The sequence below is a fragment of the Pollachius pollachius genome, assembly GCF_949987615.1.
Source record: "Pollachius pollachius genome assembly, chromosome: 6".
NCBI classification, from domain to species: Eukaryota; Metazoa; Chordata; class Actinopteri; order Gadiformes; family Gadidae; genus Pollachius; species Pollachius pollachius.
In genome coordinates, this window is record NC_136939.1 from 1451926 (window position 1) to 1479545 (window position 27620).

Here is a 27620-nt window from a genome sequence, read left to right on the forward strand (position 1 = left end):
AATTCGATTTTTCTTTCCCAAAACACTCGCATCGCTGGTCTGGGGTTATTTCGGGATACAGATATCGAGAACAAAATATATATCTGGAGTGAGATTGACATGTTTGTCGGTCAAAGAAAACGAAAGTAATTGAAGAGGTCTGCTTTGATTTTTTGCGTTAATAAATTATGCCAGCGCTCGTTAATATTTCACCAGATTTTCTTTAAGGATTTAATTATGTCTTGTGGATATATATATATCTGTACGTATAAATATATATATATATATATATATATATATATATATATATTTGGTTTCCGCCCGCATATTGGGGGAAACTCCCGATGCGGGGAGGAAGCTAGGGTTGAATAAAACAACATAAAAAGCAAACGAGCGTTAATGGGGGTTCAAAGGAATCTGTGAGCAGAGTAACCAGCGGCCGTGCGCTCAGAGCTCACCGGCGCTGGCGGGTCGAGCCTGAGGAATGGATATGTTTTCCACCGGAGTGGCGAGAGAGAGCGTCTCGGGTTCCTTATCGATCTGAGGGAGGAACCACGGCCGGCTCTGCTGGATCGTGGTTTTTACCGCTCTTTTTAACGAGGCTGCTGGCCGCGTGTGTTTGGAGGAGTGGGAGTGGGGTGGGACGGGGAATGCGATTATGTGTGCACCAGGCGGGGTCATGTTTCTGTTGTCGATTGGTGGTAAGTAGCCATTAGTAAAGTGAGCTGGGGGAAAGGGAATGCTGGCCAGGTCGGAGCAGACTGCCACCTGACTAGGAGGCTCTGCTGAAACACACACTTAGAGATACTAACACATACACACTGAAACACGCACACACTTAGATACATGCTAACAAGCACACACACACGCACACACTTAGAGACAGGCTAACACACACACACACACACGTATAGACATGCTTACTCACACAGACACACATGCACACACATACAGTACACACACACACGCACAGATGATTTCACGAAAACTATAATTGAAAAAGATCACTTTTTCACACAGTGTCATTTTTCCACGGTTAAAAGTTATCAAACCAACACACACACACACACACACACACACACACACACACACACACACACACACACACACACACACACACACACACACACACACACACACACACTTAAATGAAAAATATTATACGTTATTATGATATTATGTGTATATATAAACCTCCTGAATCTTCCTTGGCCCTTTATGGGAGCCTCATAAAACCACACTTAAGATTTAAAGGAGTAATCTCTCTCTCTCTCTTGCTCTCTCTCTCTCTCTCTCTCTCTCTCTCTGTCTCTGTCTCTGTCTCTGTCTCTGTCTCTGTCTCTCTCTCTCTCTCTCTCTGTCTCTCTCTCTCTCTCTGTCTCTCTCTCTTTGTCTCTGTCTGTCTCTCTCTTTCTCTATCTCTCTCGCTCTCTCTTTCTCTCTCTCTCTTTTTCTTCTCCCTACCTCTCTCTCTTTGAAATATATTTTCGAGGGTTTTATTGTCGTGTGTACTGATGTATGTGAAGAACTCTTAGAGGAGTTTGTAAATACTCGCTCTCTCCGTCGCTCTCGCCCCTTTGAACATGGCAGTGCATTAATAATGAAAGATGAATAAACAATATTAACATTAATACTGCTGCCCCCCCTTCAGCAGCCCTCCCCATCCAATCGGCATGAGAAACAACCGTTTGCTCCGTCAAAGCAGTTCAGCTAAATCAAACGACACAGAAGTACAAACACGGAAGAATAGAAACAATGAAAACAACAAAAAACCAGAATGTAAATAAAAACAAAACCATGATCTCCCCTCTCCCCCCCTCTCTCTCTCTCCCTCCTCCCCTGCCCCGTCTCTCTCTCTATCTCTCTCTCTCTCCTCCAACCCCCCTATCTCTCTCTTTCTCTCTCTCTCTCTCTGTCTCACCCCCCCTCTCGCTCCCTCTCTCTCTCCCCCCCTCTCTCCTCTCCTCTCGCCCCTCCCTCGCCCCTCCGCCCCTCTCCCCTCTCTCTCCCCCCTCTCGCCCCTCCCTCGCCCCTCCCGCCCCTGACCCGCTCAGTTCTGTGGGCGTCGCCGCCGTCATTAACCCCGCCTCCCTCCGCCCGCAGCACCCCCACCGGCGGGTCACCTTCTCCACCTCCCAGCCGGTGCAGCAGGACCTGCAGGACGCCTCCCACAGCTTCTACGACAGCGGCCTGGACGAGTCGGAGACCCCCAGCAGCAAGTCCTCCTCGGGGGGGCCCCGCCTGGGGCCCCTCACCCTGCCGGAGGAGCACTACGAGCGGACCACCCCCGACGGCAGCATCGGAGAGACCGAGCACCCTGAGAACGGTAGGCCTGAGACCCCGCCCCCTCCCTCTCCTCCCCATCCTTCAGTCACCATGGGAACGGTAGGCCTGAGACCCCGCCCCCTCCCTCTCCTCCCCATCCTTCAGTCACCATGGGAACGGTAGGCCTGAGACTCCGCCCCTCCTCCCCATCCCTCAGTCACCATGGGAACAGTAGGCCTGAGACCTGGTCTGGGTGTGTTAGTGAGCCGGTGTGGACCGGTTCCTGTTCCCCTCATCGGGCGCTCCATGATGAGTCTGTTACCGCCGTCGTTCTCGCTGTCATCCACTCGGTCTGTTATCAGTGGGTCACCAGAGGCTTCTGCCCAGAGGGTCAGTGAGCTGGTCCTCCAGACACATTCTGCCAGGGGGGTCGATAAAACGGGATTCAGGTCATTAGGAGGAGGTAGAGGTCAGGGGTCAGGGGCAATCCTGCTCATGGAGGGCTACAGGTTAGGACATTGGGGAATCAAACCCGGAACCATTAAGCTGGGAGTCAAACCCACCCTACTTGACCCCCCCCCCCCCCTCGCGCGCCTGTTCCCCCTGAGTAGTTCAGACGGCGGATGCTGATTGGCGGAGCCGTGTTGTTGCTGTGTTGTTGTTGTTGTGGTGCCGGTGGGTGGATGTTTGTCCTCTGTTGACTGCCCCCCCCGTCACTATGACATCCAGACCGCCCTGCTTGCGCACGGAGGGAGCGTGCTGACATGAGGCTGTGTGTGTGTCTGTGTGTGTGTGTGCGTGTGTGTGTGTGTGTGTGTGCGCGGGTGTCAAACTGCCTGTGTTTGTGTGTGTGTGTGCCTGTGCCTCTTTGTGTTCCCCAACATTCGTGTGTGTATGTGCCAACGTGTATGTGTGTGTATGTGTGTGCCCACAAGTCTTTGTGTGTGTGTGTGTGTGTGTATCTACCCACATGTGTGTGTGAGTGTGTGTGTTTGAGTGTGTGGGTGGTTTAAGACATGTCTCTGTCCCCCTGTCAGACATCTATTTAATGACCCACTCACACACACGTGTCCTAATTAAAGAGCCCACCTAATGGACGGCTCGTCCTCCAAATAGATCTGAATCCTCGGCCAGCGCGGGCGACCGCTGTATACGATAAACACGTCCCTCTCACCCTCTACTGAACCACGAGGAGAGACGCTAAACCGCGGCCGGGAAACCACGTCTAGAGCCGTAATTACCGGCTGAACCCGGCCGGCGTACAGCCGAGGTGTGTGTACGGAATAAAGGAAGAAGAAAAACCTGCAAAATAACATCGTCAAATCTATAATGGCCAATTATGGCACTGTCATACTGCTTAAAAATATGGTTAATTCACTAATCAGCGAGACATAATCCTTCAGTGGTCTTTAAACACACGTTTGTAATGAATTGGCACGCTGCATGTTAGTGAGTCTGGATCCATTACGGACTCGGCGGCGGTATCACTCGCTCCTCTCGCAACACTCTCAAAGGTCGGCCGCATTTATACGCCTTCAATGGCATTTTTCGGTAATTGTATTTTCCGTAATATGTGGAACTTTATTAATTCACGGCAGACGAGCGAGGACTCTCCGTGCGGCGGCTCCCCGTTTTAACAAGAGCTGCTACGCGTGTCTCCTCGTTCCCCCCGTCTCCTTCTCCTTCTCCTGCGACTCGCGTTGTTAAGTATTGTTTATCGCCACAACAAAAGGCCCAACCCATAGGTTGTTGTCAGACAGGCTGCTGTTTGTAGCGGGAAACAGGGCGACGAGGGTGTGGTGGTGGTGGGGAGGGGGGGGGGGGGGGGGGGGGGGGGGGAGGTAGGGAGGGGGAGGAACAGTTAAAGAATCAAAAGACGCGAGCAGAAAGAAGGAAGTGTTGGAAGGCGACAGGATGTGGGGAGTGAAAGCTTCGCCGAGCCCACGGGATGAATACACAAAGACCCCCACGCCAAGCCCCCGACTGAAGGCACACCTAATTAAAAAGTGATGCCTCGTCGGGGGGAGAGATAACGGCGCAGGCTTAGAGAGCCAGGAATCAGAGGGGGAGAGAGAGACACCAGAAGGCTCTCCCTGGTGAACGCCACCTGAATAGTGCATGATGACGCGTTCAGGTGCTGCTCCTCTGTTGTGTTCTGAAGACGTGACACACTGACAGCTACGGCTTCATGGCGCACACCTGAGATGAGTGACGGGCAAAACGAGGGCCGTTGAACCTCCGTGTGTGGAGGTAGCTGAGCTTTCTACGGGAGGAGGCTGCGCTTTGTGTTCCACATGTGAAGACTTCACCGCTCTCTGTGGACTCTGGAGCCATCAAGCCGGCTGCTAGAACACGGTTTATTTATTTAGCAGTAATATATATCTGTGTGTGTGTGTGTGTGTGTGTGGTGACTTGACATAAACTCTGCTTGCATAAGAGATATGGATTGTCTTTCCTTCATCTGTGAGACCGAAGAGGACGCGCTTTGAGGCGAGAAACGACTCGCTCTTACTCTCCCTCTCAGAGATATGTGGTGTGTGTTGTGTTGTGTGTGTGTGTGTGTGTGTGTGTGTGTGTGTGTGTGTGTGTGTGTGTGTGTGTGTGTTGGACGGTGGGGCTTTGTTCCTGTTCTTTAATAATCGTCTGACCGGTTGGTGATAGACGGCCACAGCAAACAAAATCAAACATAAACCCAAACATCTCTTCGTCGAACTCCTCCTCTCTCCTCAAAATAAATGCTCTGTGTTCCCGTGCTGTGCCTAGTGGGGTTCTTGTTAGTTATACCCAGTAGATAGCTATATCCGGTAGCTAGTCAGAGCTAGTAGCTAGTTATACCCGGTAGCTAGTCATAGCTAGTAGCTAGTTATACCAAGTAGCTAGTTATACCCAGTAGCTAGTTATACCAGTTGCTAGATATACCCAGTAGCTAGTTATACCAGTAGCTAGTTAAACCAGTAGCTAGTTAAACCAGTAGCTAGTTATACCCAGTAGTCAGTTATACCCAGTAGTCAGTTATACCCAGTAGTCAGTTATACCCAGTAGTCAGTTATACCCAGTAGCTAGTTATACCAGTAGCTAGTTATACCAGTAGCTAGTTATTCCTGTAGCTAGTTAAACCACTAGCTAGTTATACCCAGTAGCTAGTTGTAGCTAGTTATACCCAGTAGCTAGCTGTAGCCAGTTCCTTTCTACTGGGAGTCTTACACCCTAACCACCACCATCCTCCCCTATCCTGGGTAGAGTGTTGGTATATTCTGCCATCCTCCCCTATCCTGGGTAGAGTGTGGGTATATTCTTCCATACTGTTTTCAATTCAGTGATACTACTTTTGCTCAGAGGCCTTCTTGGTATTGATGGCACGCAGAGGCAGTGATTTTACGACCACTCTAAGACCACAAGATTTACCGTCGACAAAATGTTTGACAGGGAAAGTTTTTTACATTTCATGCCACAGTAATTCACTCCAGGGTTGGTGTTATTGATGTCGCTGGCTCGAGGGCCGCTTGAGTAAGCCACTAGCATTGTCTCGCTGGTGTTGTAGCGCTGTAGCGTTGATAGCATTGTGCTAATTTAAAGGACATCACCCAAGCATCGATGCCGTCCACAGTTCAGGGGAGACAGGACACACAGCAACATGGGGATCAGACGCACTCAACGCTTAGGAAGCCCTCGTCCCCTGATTGTGTTTTTCTTTCTCTGAAACCGTCGGTTGAAGCATCCAAATTGTGGAGTGCTTGTTAATTATTCAATCCAGAGTTGTGTTGTATGTACTTATCCAATCCCCCATTGTGTCATGGCATCTTAGGGCGAAGGCAGAGCGCGCACAACAGTAAAAGGAATTAAATTACATGCACAATATACCGTACAATATTTACATGTACAGTACATATGTAAAACGTCAACACACTTATGAGCGAAAGGTTTATAGTAACTCAACCGAGGCAAACACATACACAGACCCCCCCCCCCCCACACACACACAGACACGCACACACACAGAGCTATTAAAATACACACACACTATAATTACTCGTTAGACTTCTCCACAGCTGGGCTGTGGAGGCTGCATGATGGATTGTGTTCGCAGAACTCTAAATTGTGACTCTTTTAGCTTCCCAATTTCCTAGCGTTGCAAGCTGTGACAAGACTCTCAGTCTTCCTGTGTAATAACAATCCCTGGAGCCCGCAACCAAGATGGCCGCCCCCGTAGAGAGGCTTTCCATGCATCCCGGCGCCGCTGGACCAACCGCATGCTCGTCGGTGTCTGATCTGATATTCCTAGGCTAACTCGCCTGGCACGTGATTGGACGGCCCGCAGCTTTTAAATAGACTTATCCCTTTAATTGATTCATCCATTCATAGGGTGATGCTAGTGCCCACTGTGCTAACATCACATTTAAGATGCTGTTTGATCGTAGTGCATTGTGGGTAATTTTGCTGGCGCTCTCTGACCTTTAATAAAGTAGGCTGGTGTGCTTCCCTTCAGGGGCCAGACTGCTGCCATTGCTCTGTGTGAGATGAAGCCCCCCTCATACTCCCCTTAATTGCGACCTACAAGAGGATAATTGGTTTGAGCCAATCAACAAACAATCCAAGTCTGGGTTTCGCCGTCGGTGTCCATGGAAACCAGACCTTATCCAAGGAGGATGCTAAGACCACCAGCTAATAGCACCAGAACCTAGCAGGGATACATTTTTACTAATATAAGCTTAGAATTAAAGCAAAACGATAGCTTTAGGCCATTTTTCATATATTTCATATATGCATTTTTTTTATTTTTTTGCATATATTTTGCATAATCATGGTCTTATTCAAATGCGTTATCTCTTTTTAATTATTTTCCTGTCCTGCTGCTGTGACAGCTAAATATCCCGTCCGGGACTAATAAAGGTTATCTTATCTTATCGTATCTTACTACAAAATATTTCCGCATATTGCCCCTCTAATACAACATAAAAGTCATTATTTGTCTGTATGTTGTTGGAACAATCCTTGTCATAGTCAATGTAAACGTGTGTGTATTGGAATGATATTCGGCTGAATATTTCTTTGGTATCTTCCTCATCCAGCTCTCCTCTCCGTTCTCTCTCTTCTCTGTTCTGTCTCTCCTCTTCCTCATCTCCCCTGAACCTCCCTTTCCTCTTACCTCCCCTCTCCTCCTGTCATCCCTCTCCTCTCCATCTCCTCCCCTCTCCTCTCCTCTCCTCTACTCCCTTCACTCCCTCCCTTCCCTCCTCCCTACCCACTCCTCCCCTCATCCCTCCCCTCTCCTCCTCTCATCCCCTCTCCTCTCCTCTCCTCTACTCCCTTCACTCCCTCCCTTCTCCTACTCTCCCCCTCCCTTCCCTCCTCCCTACCCTCCCTCTCCTCCTCCCTACCCTCCCTCTCCTCTCTTCTCCTCTCCTCTCCCTCCCGTCCTTTTCCTCCTCCCTACCCTCCCCTCCCTCTCCTCTCCTCTCTTCTCCTCTCCTCTCCTCTCCTCTCCCCTCCCTTCCCTCCTCCCCTCCCCTACTCTCCCCCTCCCTCCCCTACTCTCCCCCCTCCCTCCCCTCCCTTCCATCCTCACTCCCCTCCCTCCTCCCTACATCCCCTCCTCTCCCCCTCCCTCTCCTCCTCTCCTCTCCTCTCCCCTCCCTTCCCTCCTCCCTACTCTCCCTCCCCTCCCCTACTCACCCCCCCCTCTCCTCCTCTCCTCTCTTCTCCCTCCACTTCCTCACCTCCCTCCCTCCCTTCCCCCCCCCCCCCCAGGCTGTGCTGTGCTGCTGGAGTGCTCTACATTACAGGCTCCCCTGTGTATTTCTCCTCTGTTGTTTTCAGCTGCATAGAGCCCACAGAGCTCAACTGTTGCTTCTTTATCTCAGTTACAATATTTACCCTTTCCATTTCTATTTGTTTGTCCTCCACATAGTCTCTCTCTCTCTCTCTCTCTCTCTCTCTCTCTCTCTCTCTCTCTCTCTCTCTCTCTCTCTCTCTCTCTCTCTCTCTCTTTCTCTATATCTCTCTCCCTCTCTCTCTCTCCCTCTCTCTCTCTCTCCTTCTTCCTCTCCATCTCCCTCTCCCTCTCTCTAAATTCTTATCTCTGTATCTCCACCTCTTTCATTCGTCTCTCTATCACTCCCATTATCTCGCTTTATCTTTTTATCTGTGTCTGTCCATCCATCGGTCGCTCTTTACCTCCCCACTTTCTATCTATCAATCTTTGTGTCCCTCTCTCGTTCTCTATCTCCCTCCTCTCCCCCGCTCTCCGTGGTTTATGGTGTTGTGTGTATCTCTAAGTGCAAATGGCGGCATCGACGCTTGTATGCGCTGTGTTGGGGGATGGGAGGGGGGTGGAATGGCAGGCTGAGGCGGTAAATCTCTTTGATTACAGCAGTATATTACTTTAATAGACTCTTATCGTAATCACAGCACGCGAGCAGACTCACTTCAGATTGACCACCTCAGCGTCGAGCCTTGATGCCCGCATGTCGGGTGGTAGGACGGGGTGTCACTTACTGCTAAAGCAATCATTTTGGCTTTCAATTTCACCGTCATTTTCTTACATTAAAGGAAATTCAAACCATAAAGGAACGGATTTAAGATGAGAAGCATTGCAGAGGGATGTATAATAGCAGGGCTATTGTTTGATCCTGGTCAGACCCTGAATTAGAGGCGTGTATAATGCTGGTGTATCCACCGAACCAAAGGTTCAGGGTGAGTTTTATACTAAAGAACAGATGCAGTGTCTCCGTTGATAAGGAATATGACCCTGGCTATGACCCAGACGGCCTGGCACTGGCCATTTGGTTCGTCCTTGTAGGGACATAAACAAATGGAGGTTTGTTGTTAATGTTTTGGATGTGATTTAAATGATCACTAGAATTGCCTTCTATCGGTTAAACTATTGTATGTTTTAATTGTTTCTGTCAGTGTTGGGTTAACAGATAATGTTTATCATTATGGTTGTACCACTTCAACTCTGATGGTAGCAAGGAGGGTTAGCGTGAACAGCATCATCGCACCCTCTCCCTACAAAAGGTTGGGGAAAATGCATTTTTAACATTTGACTAGTTGATTGGAACAAGCTCAAACCGGGTGTTTTATCTGCACAACTCAAAGTAAAGGTCCTCTTTTGATTTGACCAAGAGTTTTTATTAATTCCCTACCAGGGTTGATACGAAATCAAATTAAACACTCTAACTTTACTGATAGAGCACTTTTCAAACACAACATGAGGGTCAGCGGCTGCGTAACAAGGACACCACGGAGGGATTAAACAACAGCCCTTCCACATAAAGCGGGGAAGCTGAACCTAAAAAGTGTTATCTTAAAAGGTAACAATTTGAAAACCATTAAACGCTGCATTGGTCATTCGTCAGCCTGTGCGCGCAGAGTCCAGCGGCCGTGTGAATAAAAGGCCCGCAGTGGAACTGTTAGCTTAGCTCCGGCGCCATCCATTATCCTGACACAACGCGCTTGTCCTTATATTAGAAGCACCGGCGGAACACCTTTGTCCACCTGCACTTTACAGTCAGCACTTTTTCAAAACGTAAAGAACAACAAAGAGTGTCTGGACCAAATTAAGAAAGAGAAGAAAAAGTGCCAAGACAGACGAAATGTCGTCCCTCTTTTGAGAAGACATTTCCCTCAAAGAGGGAGGAATGTTATTCTTTGAAACATGAATTTGGATTAATGCGGTTTGAAGGCTTGAGAAATAGGGTCTTTGGACTTCGGCCAAAGCGTTTGAGTCTGTGTCTTTCAGGCGCCCACTGCGCAGAAGAAATCTAAGTGGACTATTGATATTCCACCTGAGCCAACGCAAGCCTGTTTATCGGAATAACCACCACCCGTTTGAGGGGAGGAATGTTTTTTTCCAGCTCGAGAAACATATTTCTCTCCATGGCGTTATTCAGCGGATGTCTCGATAAAGACACACTATCATTACCCGGTACAAAGGCATCCGCAGAGTGGGAGAGACCATCGCAATCTTCTCCCTCGCTTGACTCAGCCTTCAATGTTTCTTTTTCCAATTTAATTTAAAGCCCTTCTTTTTTCCAGTTAGACGGATCGCGTCCACATCAGCCGTGGCAATGATACTTTAAGTGAACCCTTAATGGCTCCCAACACATCCCTGCACTTAACTGGTGTGTTTGGTATCTGATGAAAGTCCTGAAGCGTGGCGAGGGACTCCTATTTCCCTTGGTCCGGCCTCGTGCTCCACCGCGTCTTTTAGATAGAGCTTTTTTTCCTTCCCGATACCGATCCCAATTCCTGAACTAGAGTATTGTCCGACATTGAATACAGAATACAGAATCTAGCATTGAAACTACCGACAGCACTTGTTCTCATTGAAGAGTTCTCCTTTGATGACCGCAATCTAAAGTCGGTTCACTTACTTTCGACAATTATTTTTGTTCAGAACTATATCATTGACATTTATGATAACAAATTATTATAATCCATTTGTATTCTTGTAGTTTAGCGTGAGCATCCATGTTTTTCCAACTTGGTAGCCCGAACGCACGAAGGTCCGAGATGATCATTTCCCATTCCGAATTTCCACTTCCTCCGATACAAGAATCTGAGGAATTTCCGATACTGCTATCAGTATCGAAACAGCTCTAGTTCTAGATTGAACCGGCTAAAGCGACCTCTCTGCTGGGCGGGGGTGAGTGGTCGGTATAAGATGAGCACGTCGGGACACACACACAGATAAATCTGGGCAGTGTTTACACGTCTCCTGTCAGCTGGGGGCCCGGACAGTGTTGTTCTATGTCGGGCTTCACGTCCTTGTGAAAGAAGGGGAGCATAAAATGTTCCATAAAATGAGATAAACGCTGAACACATTTGATAAACCTAAGGGCCTTTGATGTTTCGCACCGTGATTCATATTTCATGTGATTCATCTGGATTTATTTGGGAGATTATTTTATGTATATATATAAAATAGTCTTGGAAACCCGATTGAAACATCATGAACTACATACGCATCGCACATACAGAGGTAAATAAAGAGCTGTCATATTGTTTGATGTTATGAATATGGAGTGATTTAGCAGACGCTTTCATCCAAAGCAAAACACATTGAGCTGTTTGAGATAAAGGATAGGATTCAGAGCGTCTTGCTCATGGATGCCTACAGGTCAGACTTGATACTGGGTTCGACCCAGCACCAGAATAACATCTCTGCACTGGTCATGTCAGCTCGGTTCGACGTTTACTCTGAGCGAGCGAACACGGATGACACTGGGGAATGCCGGGGAGCAACAGGAACACGATGAACGCCTCCTAGCCGGCTTACAGAACACATCTTGTTTACCGCCAGCTGAACACTTACACACTTAGACACTCACACACTCACACACTACAGCCGGAGGACTGTCTGTAGGACGAGATGCTGCCAGTGTCATCTGGGCGTCATTTGGAAAATCTCCGTCCCGCCTCCCTCCGGGATTTAACCAGGGTCACCTCTTCCAGGGTGCGGAAGACCCGGCCTCCCACAGGGAGCCCTACGGAGCCCCTATTGCTGGTTTCAACCCACAGTTTCCCTCTCTGTTTCGGGAACACTTAATCTGGTGGCGGATATTCAACGGCGTAAACCTCGACAAACAGCGTGTTTTAGTATTTGCAGATCGTCACTGTGGGAAAACATTTAAACCTGCGAGCTGTTACTGTATTCAACGTCTCAACATGGCGGGATTTAAAACGCGAGGCGAAGGTTTACCATATTATGCACGTCCTAATCACACGCGTAGCCGGTGCCATTTCTGCTGATTATACTCCTACACGCAGGACCCTCCCTCCTCCTGATCAAAACCAACGTCAACTGTTTCAGATCAATTGGCTAAAACACAAGAAGGCTTAAACCTCCCGCCTCACTGCTTTATTTCATTTGAACCTTAATGCAGAAACAGACCTCCACACACACGCACCCACACACACCCCCGTACGTACACCCACCCACACACACACACACCCACGGACACACACCCACGCACACAGCCTCCAAACATCGGATGGTGTGCATTCCAATTAGCATGTCCTTAGCGCTGGGAGAGAGCCCACATGAGCATGCAGACTCTGAGGGAAAAAAAAAAAACGTCTTGTTTGGATTTCAATGGTGGACCCTGAGGCTATTAGCATGCTAGGCTAATCACGGAGATGGCGTGCCACTCCAGGCTGTTTGAGGCATATAATACGGTACGATAGGAACACTAGTTTAAATTATGTATGTATGTATGTGTGGTTCCAATCCCCATGCATTTCTTTGTTTTCTCAGTGTCTCTCTGTTAATTCTGACTGCTCTTATGTAAATTGTTGAGTGTTTTTGTTGGTGCTGCAATGGTTCACAGAATTCACATCACGTTTTTGGGGACATGGTTGATGGTTCCTTACGGAAAGAAATTTGGTAGAGCACCGGATGACACAAGTGCCTATGAAAAGGTTATATTCATATATGTGTGTATCAAAGGATCCGGGTTCATTCCCCATTGTGTGCAGCCTAACCTGCCTAAACCATGCTGCTCCCTAATAAACAACATCTGAAAACACTGTCAGTCGCTTTGGATAAAACTGGGTTCAAATGCAAAATATGGTAAATCGAAAACCATCTTGCCTAAGCCTTGCTTCACTCTAATAACCTCCTGTGCATTAGATTGAAGCTAGGTATTTCTGTATTAACGGGCAGTCTGAAAGTTTGCTTCCAAGACGAGAGACACAGAGAGAGAGTGAGAGAGAGACAAAGAGCGAGAGACCCTGCAGCATGAAAACAATGATTATTGATTCATCGAGCCGGTTTCTCCACCCAACTCAGAGTGAACTTCCTGTCTCCATCTGACACCTGTCATCAATGAGAAGGCAGGGGGGAGTCTAGTCTTACCCCGGTGAGCCTACAGGTGAGACGGGGGGGGAGGGGAGAGAGAGGCAGGGGGGAGGGGAGGGAGAGGCAGGGGGGAGGTAGAGACAGCACCACCAGTCTCAGCGTCTCAGCCTCATCTTGGGGTGGAGCAGCAGCCTGTGCCGCCCCCCCGGGTGCCCTGTGAGGTGAGGAGACCCAGGTGTGCACGGGGGTCCTCTCAGACACATGTCACTGCGCTTCGTCTCCTCCCCACCTGTTAGCCGATTGAAATCAGCGGACCCTGCCTCCCTTCAACCGGCCGGGAGATCTTCCCCGCCAAACGCCCCACCAGAGAACTCCCTCGCTGCCCCCACCCCCAACCCCCTCCGTCTCCCCCCCTTCCCAGTGAAGGCCTTGATTGCCCGGGACAGGGCAGACAGACCCGAACCCCTCCCTTACCCTCACCCTCGGGGCGTGCAGCCATGCTTCATTGGCTTGCAATAAAGTGTGTGTTCGAGCCTAGCAGAGGTTTAAATCCCGTTCTGCCCCAGAATCAGCCGTTGATGTTTGTCCCCTCCCCTCCCCTGACTACCTCTTTTATTTCATACGTTGTAATATGTTTTGGGGGTGAATTGGTTTCGGAGCAAGTAGGTCGGCGACAGAGAGCTAACTGGAGCAGAAGGAGAGCAGTGTAACCTGGATTGTGCGGGCGACACCCCGGACAATAGCCGGGTTCACCGCGCCGCGCGACGGCCGATGACTTCACGGAACACTGCGGCGGAACCGCTCGCACGAGAGTGATGATGTGTCAGGAACGTCGCGCTCATGAATGTGTCCGTGTTTTCCCCCTGGGTCCCCGTCTTTTAAAACCAACGGAGCGTTGATGCTCCTGCGGTCGCTAACAATGCAACAGGACTCGCCGCCAGACGTTGGCTGGGATGACCTCCCAGACACCCCTGAGGACACTGGTCCTTTAATATGGACACCCTGCCTGCGACCGGTCACATTCTTTCATTAAAATATATAAAGGGTCTGGACCCGTCGATGCCGGCCCATGTTCCCGCGCATGTCGTTGCCTCCCTCTTCGACCCTCTCCCTCCCTGCTGCCCCCCCCCCTCCTGCCCGTAGGGCTCTGTAATCCCAGGGAAAGGTAGGAACAAGAAAGATGATCTGAAACCCAGCCCGGCGGCTGTGAAGCTGCCTGGTGGTAGGAGTGCACACAGACTGGGCCCTAGTTTGATTATCCTACTGTCCGTAGTTTATACAACGCATCCAATTCCACCCCGAGGCTGCGGCTTGCGCACATGAAAGTGATTTCTTGTTTGTTTCATCATCTGTCGTCCACGTCTATCCGGCTGGCTCGGAGACTTTGATAATATCACGGATAATTATTAATTTTTGGTTGAAAGAATTATTATTTTGGCTGGACTTCCGGCGCGGCTCAGATCGGCGCTGTCGCAACAGTCTTTTGATTATGTGGATTTGCCGTGATTGAGAGCAGTGTTGCTATCTTTGGGATCAAGCCAGTGCGTTTGGAGAATAAGGAGCTTAGAAAACTACTAGACAACAATATGTCATTTGTCCTTGTTGTTGTTTTTTTTACCCTGCATCAGAGGAGAGGGTGCAGGAATAAATAATGCGTGATGTTTCATCGCATTCTGTTTGTGTTTATCCCGACTGAAAAACCAAATATAGACGTTACTTAATTTGGACTTTAGATAAGTTAGATGGATATGTCTGGTTGACTGACTATCTAGCAATGTATCTGTCTTCATACCCATCTATCTTTCTATAAATCTCTGTGTCCATCTCTCTATCTATCTATCCTCCCAGAGACCCTATCAATTCCGGTATGAATCCATAAGCAATGCACCCCGCGTTCCATAAATTCTCATCTCCATAAAAGGCTCTTTTTGGGAGTGCTTGGCCCCGGCGTCCAGCCGGCTCTCTGAGTCAGTGTTGCTTAGCCTCCCGGCCCGGTGTCACTGAGCTCGGTACGCGTGTATTTATCTAATACAAGTGGAGAGCCCCTCGCTACACGGAGCCCATTGAGATGAGTTAGCGCCCGTGGCTGTCGCTGGGTCAGCAGGAGTGGGGGCAGCCGGAGCTAAAGCTAAAGTCGCTAGTTGTTTATTCCAGGATGCTGAATGGCGAGCTTGTGTGAAGGTCGATACAGACGGTGGTGGTTATTGGGGTTAGGGAGCCCCTCTCTCTCACCGACGGCCGGGAGGTTCATCAGCCATGGTAAACCGTTTTGAAAATCGACGCGTTGTGAAATCACAATTATCCTTTAGTGAAATCACAATTGGGGAGCGTCCATCCACAGCTGTGTGATGGATGGGTCAGCCTACTAGTTGGTACGGTCCACTGGGTAGGCAGGTGGGTCGATCCGTCATATCATAAATCTGTGTGTGGGTGGGCACTCTGACTCGTCACTAGAGGGACTGAATATTTTGAAATGGCTAAGTCTGCATCACACCTGCTGATAGCGGCCCTTTATGCAAGCACATTATTACCGGCGGGTCAACTGGTACTCGGTGAGGTGGAGGGAATCCTCCAAGTGAATTATGGAAGCAGCAGTAATGGAAAAGCAGGTGGAAGAGGTAGTGGTGGTCTCATGCTTTTAGTGGGTGCTTGGCTGGTCTCACCACAGAGCGAGAGGCTGAACAGCTCGGGCCAACAGCCACAACCACCGCCGCCTTCTCAGCCGGTCTGCGGAGCCCACGCCGGCCTGCAGGGGGGTGGGCTCGGACCCATAGGGGAGTTCCTCCGTCATCATGTGACGGGGACTGAAAGCTAGTGGAGCTGCCTCTAACTACCACTCTGCCCTTGCATGATGGATGGCACTTCAGGGAGCGCTGCAAGAGTGTGGGTCTGTCGGCCACTTCTTCACTTTTCCACCACGGTCACAGAGGAATGGAGACACTCGCGTCTGAGTGAAGAGTTTCCTCGCTCTCGCTCTCGCTCTCGATATCCCCGAGTCCTCTGTGGCTGCTCCTGCAGCTGGTTCACTCGCTGAGAAGTACAGAGGGGGTACAGAGAGAGACGAGCCGGGCTCACTCGTTCAGAGGCAGAGGAGGGGAGCGCTGTTGATCTCTCTGTCCGACCTGGAGACTGCCAGAGCGCTGCGGTCTTCATTGAAGTTCAACTTTACGTGTGTTGCATCGTCATGAAGTGAGCCTCCGCAAGGAGCCTGGACACAGGAATAGGTCTGCTTCTTAATCACAGATGAATGCATGTAATCACACTTGACTGCTGGCTGAAAGTAGGCTTACATCTTCGTTAAGATTTTATGTAACAGTATGTTACATCGAACATTCTGTGCTCTTCCTTCTTGCTTTTCGCAAATATTTTTTGTGACAGCCCGTGCATATCCGATGTTTTATTCAAAGGCCAAGTTTACACAGTAGAAGTGGACCTTACACGTTTTCATTATCAGATTTCATTGAGGATCTCCTTTTTTCCCATAAAAGACACTGAATGAAAATCCATTCGTGGAAATGAGTTTGCCTCACCTTTGAATGGCAATGAAACACAAAGAGTTGTGTCCGCATCAATACCGGGATGAGGAGAGAGGCTTCTGCAGCCAAACCTCTGGGCTCCTGGAAGAGAGAAGTCCTCTTCTCCAAGCTGAAGTGTAGCTCCGTTTGGTTATCTTCTTCCACCATGTCTCGGGCTCGCTCTTGAGGAGTGGTGCGAGAGATCCTCTTAATACAGTCCTCCCAGCCCGGCACAAGCTTGGGCGCCTCCACCGCCTCTTCGTCAATCCTGCAGCAGCAGCACTGTAAATAAAAGGGCAAGATTACACCGCATATCTCCAGGGTCATTATCGAAACGTGTGCACATTCAAAGCGGGAGAAACTCCCATAGGCCCCTCTGCATTATTACAGAGTGTATATGTCTGCGTGTGTTTGCGTGCGCGTGGAGTGAGAGAGAAGCTGTGTGCACGGGGAGCCCTCTTTCACTTTCGCTTTCAGTTCCAAGAGCAGAGCTATTAGCCGGCGGAGCGAGCGCTCCTCTCAACCGTGTGTGACTGACAGCAGCGAGAGAGAACCCCAGAGATGGGCGAGACGGGGAGTAAAGTAAATTAATAACCGCTTGATTGGAACGGGAGGGAAAACAGTGCATTGATTGGAGGAAGACATCTGTTTGGCTGCCCTGATGTCAATAAGGAAAATTCAGCGAGTCGCCGGTTCACCTGGAAGAGTTCATGTGTCCTCGCCGCGAGGAATACTTTGATTTGTCGGTTCATTGAAATTTAAGATGACAATACAGAGCCGCAGGGCAACGGGATGGTTTGGAGGGAATTAACCATAATATTCTCACACAATTTTCTATAAATTTTTGCTTTTACAATAATGTCGCTCTTACTCATGTTGTACTCTGATATATTTGTGGATACAGAGATGTTTTTCTCTTTATTACTGTCCTGTACTTTCGGTTGTACCTTCTACACCCAAATTTCCAAGCTTGGTCGAATGAATACACATATTCCCTTATCTTAACTTAACCACTATCCTTCAGTTTAATTTGGTGGGATGTATGCGGATAAAAAGGACCATGTTAACACACTCAGCCCGCCTCTCAGCGAGCTGGGGAAACGAAGCCTAAAAGCGCCTGTTCTCATGTGATCAGTAAAGCGAGGAAGGAGATGTTTCGCGGTGGATGAAAGGATAGCGACTGAACATAGTCATTTCAGAGTCTATGGAAACACAAACAGGCCAGCGAGGGCGCCGGCGTAAACAAGGCATTAGGCAGAACAGAGTGGTCGTGCCTGGGAGTTCATTGATATTCACGTTTCTTTATGGATGCAAGAGTAGTAGAGAGGAAGTTAGGCTTGAAGAAGAACAGGGCGAGTAAAACAACAACAAGGGGCCAACGGATTGAAAAATATGTGAATGCTTTTATTTGGTGGTTAAATGTTGTGTACTACCTACCGCAGATGCACCACCGACGCAGCTTTATACTGACACTTTATTTTCATAGTCACCCAGATGCAACTCATCAAAATGTACTATACATCAGGGGAAGGACCACACATACATTAGAGGCTCGGGGCATTTCTTGTTGCTTGTTCCTGTGGAGGAGAGATCCGTCACCGCTGCTATTGTGACAAATATTGGACTTTCGATCGCAACTAAACAGTTGCCGTTCAATGCTTGGTTTTCACTATCAAGTCCTTCCTCTGTGTTCGCTGTGGGCCGCGGCGGGCCAGCAGAGAGGCTGCACGGCGCCCGCGAAACCATTGATCCCGTGTCTCTCTTCAATGCATTGCAGACAATATAATCCTGTTTTCATAGACAACCTTCACTGGGAAACACGGGCGGGGGGATAGCATCAGAAGGCAGCCCGCCGCCGAACACAGCACAACACAACACAACACAACGCAACACAGCGCAACACAGCACATCCCAACGCACTGTCTGGCTGTACTGCGTTCTGGTTTCACTTTCACTTTCATTCTGCCTTCAGCTAATATGTCTCTGACGGCGACTGTTGTCTGTATGAATAACTGTCAACAGACGCAATCAACACGTAGCAGCCGGCGTGAGTGACAGGACCCAAGCGTTATTGGAGGTAAATGGTCGGAACTTTCTCCAACGTTATAAAAGCCTCCTATTTGGGTTTAAGGATATTTTTCACAACAAGGGTCTGCGGAAACCGTCTACTCTGTTACGAGAGAGGATTAATAAACAGCACGTTAGGAATAATGGAGTTGGAACTAAGGCAAATAAACCATCTGTCATTTCAGAACTAAAACGCTGCCGCGCATTGTCGGAGGATATATTAATGGCCATGCCCATTAAGTAAAATGTGGATAATAATCTTGGATGACATTTTTTGGACTGACTTAATGGGAATTTCTTGATCGTTTATTTTTCGGTTGTGATTATTAATTATAATTAAAGTGATTAGGATTCTGTTGATTTACTGTTGCAATATGTCCCCCTGTCCAAACAAAGTGAACAGGGCGAGGGCGTCGGACTTCTAAACCGTAGTAATCCTTCATCACAGCTACTGCACCACACTCCGGTACCCGACAATACTACCAATATACTCTGTAATAATAACACGTGGTACGTGTGCTGTCAGGTGTTCCCCTGGCGAGCTGAGTTTGGCAGGGCAGCAGTTGGATCAGATTTGAAACTCTAAACTCTCAGGAAGTTCTCTCCTCCTCCACCTTGACCTCTCAGCTGTTATTGGTGCCAGCGATCCCCGGGGCCCCGATTCCACTTCCTTAAACCGGAGGAAGAAAAGCCTTTCTGTCCTCACCTGGACTCAACTTCGTCTATTCCTGACCACACGAGGACAAGCAGTCTGGCTCTTTTCAATTTGCAAATATATTTGCTATATATATATATATATATATGTATGCAAAGGAGCTGCCTGCTCTCCCCTCGCCGTGGAGATGTTAATTCCTTGGATTGATGCACATATTTGAGCGTGGGAGTTCGTTGGATTGATGCACATATTTGATATTGGATTGATGTACATATTTGAGCGTGGGAGTTCGTTGCGTCCGTAACGCCTCCCCGCGCGAGGTTGAGGTGCTCCGAGGCGAGGAGAGGAACCCGCATAGGAACCCGCAACCCCTAGATTTACGGCAAAGTGGGAAAAGCGTGAAAATTGATTTGAGACACTTTGATTCCGTTCGATCACAGGTGTGTCTGCTGCGCAGGAATGATTCGGTGACACAACCTCAGAGAGGGAGCCTTAGGGTGCCGGGGAAAAAGGGAAGGAGAGAAGGATGTATCAGAGGAGGTGTGTCCAACGGATTACAGATGTACGCTGCAGACAGAGAGCTTAGTAATCATCGCCGCGTGTGGAGGGAGGGGTCTTCTGTTTCAGAGAACAGAAGGTTCTGAAACCAGGTTCAGTTGGTTGAACTTTTTAGTGAAAAAATAAATAAAATAATAATATATAGTTCTATTAAATACAGAAATGTAAGGGTTTAAAATATATGAGCAGGATATGTTTAAGCTTGCTCCAAATCACTTAATCTCTTGTAAGCCTTGTGCGTCGCTAAAAGGAAAATACAGGCCTCCATGTAGTGGGCAAACACACACACACACACACACACACACACACACACACACACACACACACACACACACACACAAACACTTCTTTATGAAACAATGGATTAAATAGAGGCTGTCAATCAGGTTGGCATCTGCTTTGGGAATTCCTTCCGTTGAAACCGAATGCAATTAAGAATCTGTAAGAAAATATAAAACAATATGTGAAAAGCATTGTGATGTCATTGTACTCCCGCATAGTCTCTCACTCTCTCTCTCTCTGCCTCTCCATCACTCTCTGTCTCTCTCCATCTCTCTCTCTCTCTGCCTCGCCATCACTCTCTGTCTCTCTCCATCTCTCTCTCTCTCCCCCGCTTGTCTCTCGTTCCACTTACCCTATAGGTCAGTGCCCGGGTCATGAGTTCGGCGGATTAGGCCGGGTGAGCAGCATTATAGCGCGCGGGTCGGCATGAGACTGCAGCACACTTCGTTCTCATGTCGTGTCCTTCTGCCGCGACACACACCATTTCTATTACATTTTTCTTAGTCCTTTTTCTTTTGTTATTGGAGAATTTTTTCTGTTTTAAGTGCTTTGATGCTTCGTCTAACTAGTTCTTCTTGTTAAATCCGAAAAATAAGGGAGAGTATATTATAATATTCGCATGAACGGTATCCCAGTGGCTGTAATTGTTTTTGTGTTTTGCCGTGATCTGATTAACCCCTGCTGGGACATGTTATGAGGGACCGCGCCGGAGCGCTCGCGAGCGATTAGCAAGACATTAAACAGCGATTTCAGAATCATCATCATAAAACCACCACTACCAACCAACTCCTTCTCAGAGACGGATAGGGGTTCATAAAGTGTGGAGGGAGAGAGGGATGAAGGGAGGTAGGGAGAGGTGTTGGAGGGGGGGCGGTCTTACTCCTGGGTGTATGACAGCTGACGAGACTGTCGACGGTGTCTCAGAGTCCTCTGCGACTCCTCCGCCTGACTCAGCCAATGAGACGTGGCGGCGCTACATGTGGAGGAACTGCTGGAGTCGATATGTGAAGAGGAGGTAAAAATAGGCGGAATTTCTTTAGCTCCGTTCCGTCGAAAAGTGTCGGCTGAACTTGTGAATTAAACGAAAATACATGTCAACATTTAAATGCTCATTTTCTTTTGGCGTTTAACCAAAGCAAGATTAATAGATTTTTTAAACATGTCCCTAACGAGCAGATAGAGGTGGCACTTCATAACCACCCTCGCTATAACGCTAACCCCCAGCTAAGCCATAGTGTATTTATATAAGTGAAAAGAAAATATATTATGTATTATTTAACCGACATCGGAGGAAAAGCTTAATGTAATTCACACAGTACGCAGAGATTCTGGGAATCTTTTTCAAACCCACCAATCACAATCAAACGAGTACACACAGTTAAACTCTCCGTGTCTCGATTGGCTGGCATATAGCACCACCTCCTTCTGGGTGGCTTCTTCATTCTGATTGGGCTGTCGAGATCATCAGGACTAAAACCAGAATTCAAACGTTGTTCTTCGGGTGAAGGAGGCACGTTGTACTGATGAGACCCGGCCTTGTGGAGTACGGCCGCTGTTGTTTATGTAACGGTAGAAGCCAGACAGCTCCATCAGGGAGCAGCTGTCCTGACCTTGCCCCGAGCAAGGCATCCATCGAAGAGGAACACAGCCATTACCTGGACTGTTTGTCTTCTGACCGTCGGTCAAGAGAAACGATAATGCAGTTACCCAGCCAGGATTCTGAAGGACTCTGCCTCTAATCTTTTATTTTCTACCTACTATTACTATTAAAACATGTTTTTGTGGGTGAGAGTGAGAGTGAGAGTGTGGTGGGATCCCCTTTCGTCCGCGTGTCTTCTGTGAGTCCGCTCCTGACACAGTGGGCTTGATGTGCGGTGAATCTTCGCCCGCCTTTGCCGTCGGCCGGACGGGCAGGCAGGCGCTGGGCCTCCTGTCAGACCCACTGATGCACAAGAGCCTCTTTAGACAGGCAGGGGGGGGAGACAAAATGGTGGACGGGGAGCGGTGACAGCAGGCCTCTCTATCACCCAGTTGAACCGCTCTTCTCCGGCAAATTAAGCCCATCCCTGGCTGGACCGCACCCGAGTTCGTCAGCGGTTGTCAGGGAGGAAGGGTTCTCCGAGAAGCAGGGAGTCTCATTCCTGCACCTCCTCCTGTTTTAGGGGATTGGGTCCCAACTGGCCGACGGAAATGGTGTAACTTTTGAAGTCGTGGTATTTAAGAGCAGCATGTGACGATAAATGTAAGAAAAGCCTTCTGCGATTGACGATCAACTATTTTTTATTTGGGTCAGTTAGCAGAAACTTTCATCCAAAGTGACTTACAGTGGATCTAGATGCACGTCCTTTAGGAGCAGGTAGGGGTTAGGGTTCTTCTTGCTCTTGGGCACCTACACGGACGCTGCGGGCATTGGGATTTTAATCCAGAACCTTTCTGCTGGGAGTTAAGCACCCTAACGAGGGACGCACCAGGCACAATCTATCATGGCCCATTCCTACTGCTGTCCTTTAACAAAAACATGGGCTGGTTCTGAAACTAGCTGGTTTGTCTTCAATCATCTTTGTCTTTAATCATCTAGTTTTTCACTCAGTCCTTTAAGGTGCAGTCCTTTAAGTACATTTAGACAATTAAAAGATATTAAACAACATCAATAACCTATAGACAAAGCGAGCGAGCAACAGTTTCACATTGTTAGCATCAGTGGCCGATCCAGAATAGCTTCAATTGAACCAAACTGTATTCACACCACACAACGACTCTTTGTGAAACCCAGGCCGATGAAAGAAACGCTGTCAACGGCTTCACACACACTCCCAGACCAGGGGGTCTAGCCTCAGCGGACAGCCTCTTAATAAGGCGAGGTTTCAAGGAAGCCTTTTGCTTCCCGTGGTAGGCGCCATGTCGACATGTAAGTACTTTGGCTGCAATCGTGTGGCTGCGAAACGCTTCGTTTATGCCCGTTTAGAGACGTAATTATTTTGGAAATCGCTCTCGCTCATCTTCCATTAGAGCGGTGGTTGGTTTCACACGAAGCAGAAGGAATTAGCGAAGAGAATCCTTGTCCTTTGAGGTTGAAGATACTTCAATGGCTTCAACTCACATGGGGGATGGTAACATAATGACAATTGTAGCACTAATAATTTTTTTGCGCGAACCTAACAAATAAAACCCAGACACGGGGAGAGTGAGTCTGTCCTCCAGTGAGTCTGGTTATTATCCTAGAACCCAGATCAATGAAACAGGCTTAATGTCTACGGTTGAGTGTAAAGTACCTTTATTGAGTCGGGGCAATCTACTTTATGGTAAATGCAGGACAAGCATTAATTGTGTCAATGACTCAACTTAATGACGCCGCCTCTCGCCCACAATTCGTCTTGAGCATTTTGAACCGTTTTGGTAGCTCCTGTAATCGCAACGTTTTTGAAGTTTGTCACAAAAAATGTCTTGTTCCAGTTAATGGCCAGTAGACTGGGGCAGTCCTCACTCTACCAGGTAGACTACCCTCTATGTAGACTGGTTCAGTCCTAACAGATAGACTAGCCTCTATGTAGACTGGTTCACTCCTGTCAGGTAGACTACCCTCTATGTAGACTTGTTCACTCCTAACAGGTAGACTACCCTCTATGTAGACTGGTTCACTCCTACCAGGTAGACTACCCTCTATGTAGACTGGTTCACTCCTAACAGGTAGACTACCCTCTATGTAGACTGGTTCACTCCTAACAGGTAGACTAGCCTCTATGTAGACTGGTTCACTCCTACCAGGTAGACTAGCCTCTATGTAGACTGGTTCACTCCTACCAGGTAGACTAGCCTCTATGTAGACTGGTTCAGTCCTAACAGATAGACTAGCCTCTATGTAGACTGGTTCACTCCTACCAGGTAGACTACCCTCTCTGTAGGTTATCCTTGATGTAGGCCAGTGCAGTCCTAACAGGTAAACTACCCTCTCTGTAGACTCTTGCAGTCTTTACCCTACCAGGTAGACTAGTCTTCTCTCCCTCTACCCTGTATGTGCTCAAGCGGACTGTGAGACGAGGGTCCTAAAGCAGTTTCCTTGTATGGAGGGAGTCTGCCCTCTCGTTAAAACGAGCGTGTTTCTATTCTGCTGCTGCGGGAGAGACTTGTATTTTGGATGTTGTTTTTGGGGTCTGTGCACAGAGAGAATGATCCTAATGGGTGTAGTCAGGAGGTTGGCTCCGGCATTGTTACGAGAACTCCGAAAATCTTGAGAAAGACGCGGAAGGAGCGCATTCAAGTTATAGAGATGAAGGTTCAGCCCGCGTTTAAAATAGACTCGGGGAAAAAAAAAAGCAACCGAAACACGATGCCATGTTCAAAGGAATCCCTTTAATGTAAGAGAGCAAGTGTCGTCGCGGAAACCGCTGTGTGTTGTCGTTGTTTGAGTTGGGTGGATTGTCCTACGCACCACAACAACGCTTTAGTATGCAAAGCAGCACAAGAAGAGAGAGGCGCTCTTTAGAAGGGGGTCAGCCGAAGCCTGCTCCTCTCCCAGCGGTTCTGTCGTTTCTTACGCCTATATGCAGTTGGAGAAAAAAGGGAAAGGCGCGGGGCAGCCAGCCTGTTTGTAATGTGTTTGTAATGTAATGTTATGTGACAAAATGCATATTTTATGGCTTGAAAAACGCAGCGGAAGTCCGACCCCGTTCTGCGCCGTTCCGACAGCAAGGGAGCAGGAATGTGCAAGATTTTCCACCATCGGAACGTACACGTGCACGCGCGCGCACACACACGCACGCACGCACGCACGCACGCACGCACGCACGCACGCACGCACGCACACACACACACACACACACACACACACACACACACACACACACACACACACACACACACACACACACACACACACACACACACACACACACACACACACACACACACACACACACACACACACTCACGCACGCACAGACGCACACACACACACTCACACCCTCCCCCCGCTCCGTTGGGCCTAGGAGTGCTTTTAGTTGTTTCTGCTTACTGGGAGGAGGTGTTTTGAGTGCTGGAATAATGAGGTTAACATGTCGCCGGTGTACAAATACAAAACCAGCGCCCCACCCTTACCCACACCCTCACCCAGCCTCCGCCACGTCCTCCCTCTCCCTCTTCAGCACGTCTGACAGCTAAAGAGAATAGTCACACCGTGTTCTCACATCCCACATGCCCCCTCCCCGCTGTCATAAACCACCGCAACATGCATCGCTCGTGGTTCTGTGTTTGACTCCCAGCTGGCAGGAGGGAGGGGGGTTTGAAGTGCACCCCCCCCCCACCCCCCTCCCCCCAAAATAAACGAGCAGTCTACCAGTAGACGTTTCAGAGTACGATGGCCCCCCCCATCACCCCCACCCCTGCTTCTGGCCCGCTCACCGTGGATCAAAGTCCGCTCAGAAGCAGTGCTTAGTGTTTGGGCGGCATGTGGCTCAGGAGGTACAGTGGGTTGGCTGGTTAGCGCAAAGTTGCTAGTTCGATCCCCGGCTCGTCCTAGCGGAGTGTCGAGGTGTCCCTGAGCGAGACGCCCCCCCCCCTGACTGCTCCTGACGAGCTGGCTGTCGCCCTGTGTGGATGACTGTGTGTGAATGTGTGCATGAATGGGTGAATGTTAGGCAGTATTGTACAAGAGCTTTGAGTGGCCACTGGTTATAAAAGCGCTTTATAAATGCAGTCCATTCATTTAGTATTTCTCCTTTCTTGTGTTTCTTGTTAACTCCATTCTTGTCCTGGTGGGGGGGTGGGGCTGAAGGGCAGATGGGGCTGGGGGGAGTTATTCATGTGGTGAGCCTCTCTCTCTCTCCGTGTCTTCTGCGGTTCCATCATTAAAGTCCTCCACATCCTTGCCTCTGCTCCCGAGGCAGAGCCGTCTCTGGAGAACTCCCCGTCTCTCGCCAACGCCCGCGAGGTGCGAGGGCTTCCATATTGGACCACCATCAATCATCACCGTGGAAATATGGTGCTCACACAGAGAGGGGAGGGGGGAGACACAGGGATGGAGAGGGGAGAGATTTAGAGAGAGGGAGAGAATGAGAGGGAGAGAGAGAGAGAGAGAGAGAGATGCAGAGAAAGGGAGAGGGAGAGAAATGGTGGAACAGAGAGATGAATTGAGAGACGGAGAGGCAGAGGGACTGACGGATAGTGAGAGAATGAAAGGGAGACATGGAGAGATGGACTGAGAGAGACGGACAGACAGACGGACAGAGAGCAAGGCAGAGAGATGGACAGAGAGGGAGTGATAGGAGGGGGAAAAGGCATTCGCAATCAAATACGAGGCAGCAGTGTAAAATGATCCTGGGAAGGTAGCTTCCCCCCATGCCCGTGAGCCAAGGATCAGAGGCTGGGTCTCCCACCTACCTCCCCCCCACGCCCACCCCTCCCCCCTCCCGCTGGCACCCTGACGCAACCTGCATGCAAACCGAGCTCTCCCCCCCCCCAACACGCGTCTGTCAGCTGGAGATAACGCGTGCGTCTCTGACACGTGAAGATCAATGGACCGATGGAAGCTTCCAGAATCGACGATCAACAAATGTGGATTATGGAGAAGAAGGGGACGTTTTAGAAGTGATGCACGTTGTTATGACGACGGTAGGGGTGAGGTGTCGTCGCTATGGAGACGGTAGGGGCGAGGGGTCGTCGGTATGGATACGGTGAGGATCCCGTCTCTCTCTCTGGATGCCAACAGGGGAGGTCGGGATTGAACCCAGTACATTTTGACATGGAGTCAAGCCTTTCCACTGAACACTCCTGTTTCCTCAGTTTAAACTAAAGACATAATTAGCCACATGAATATATTATTTAGTATTTGATGTTCTACGTAATGATACCATGGAAAGCCTCTTCTCCACACTGGCTCTTAAAGAGAGGACAGGAGGCCTGGAGAGAGCAGCACTTTGGGGTCCATCCCCCGCTGCAAGGTTCAGTGCTCAGCTGGGCCGGCCAGTCACACAACGAGAGACGTGTCCTTCAGAAGAGGAAACGATGTGCTTCCCTACATCCTGTCAGGCTCCCCGCCGCCCTCAGACGGCCTGTCCCTCCCCCCCCGTCCGTCCGTCTGCGAGCGTGACAACCCAGGGCTGCACCCATCTGCATGCCAGGGAGAGGCTTTCTTCCCCACCCATGGATGTGTGACATGGATCTCACCCACCTCTCCCCCCGACTGGGAGACGCGCTCCCCCCCCTGTCTACTCCAGGCAGAGATCCAAAACCAGGAACAGGTTGTTGGTGTGGGATGGGAGGAAAAACACTCCTGACTCCATCCTCGCCTTCAGCTGCTGCTCTAACCTGCCGGCTCACTTCCTCTGCCTCTCTACTTGTGATGCTCGGATTTGGAGAATGTATATTTATTTAGAGAGGGAGGGAGAGAGAGAGATTGGGGGAGGGAGAGAGAGAAGAGGGAGAGGGAGCGAGAGAGGTTTCAAATTCATCAGTTGGTATAATTTTGTGCATTGTTGTAGCAGTGCTCCTCAATGTCAGCAGG

At 49.2% G+C, this 27620-nt stretch overlaps 1 protein-coding gene across 1 annotated transcript in view; it reads left to right on the forward strand.

The window, feature by feature from the left end:
• pcdh1a (protocadherin 1a) overlaps window positions 1–27620 on the forward strand; it is a gene marked incomplete at both ends in the record, with an annotated part of 108209 nt that overhangs the window by 74230 nt on the left and 6359 nt on the right. The window contains one exon of the mRNA XM_079738973.1: window positions 2083–2305. Within this exon, the coding sequence (XP_079595099.1) occupies window positions 2083–2305 (223 nt within the window). The remainder of the gene's footprint in view (window positions 1–2082; window positions 2306–27620) is intronic.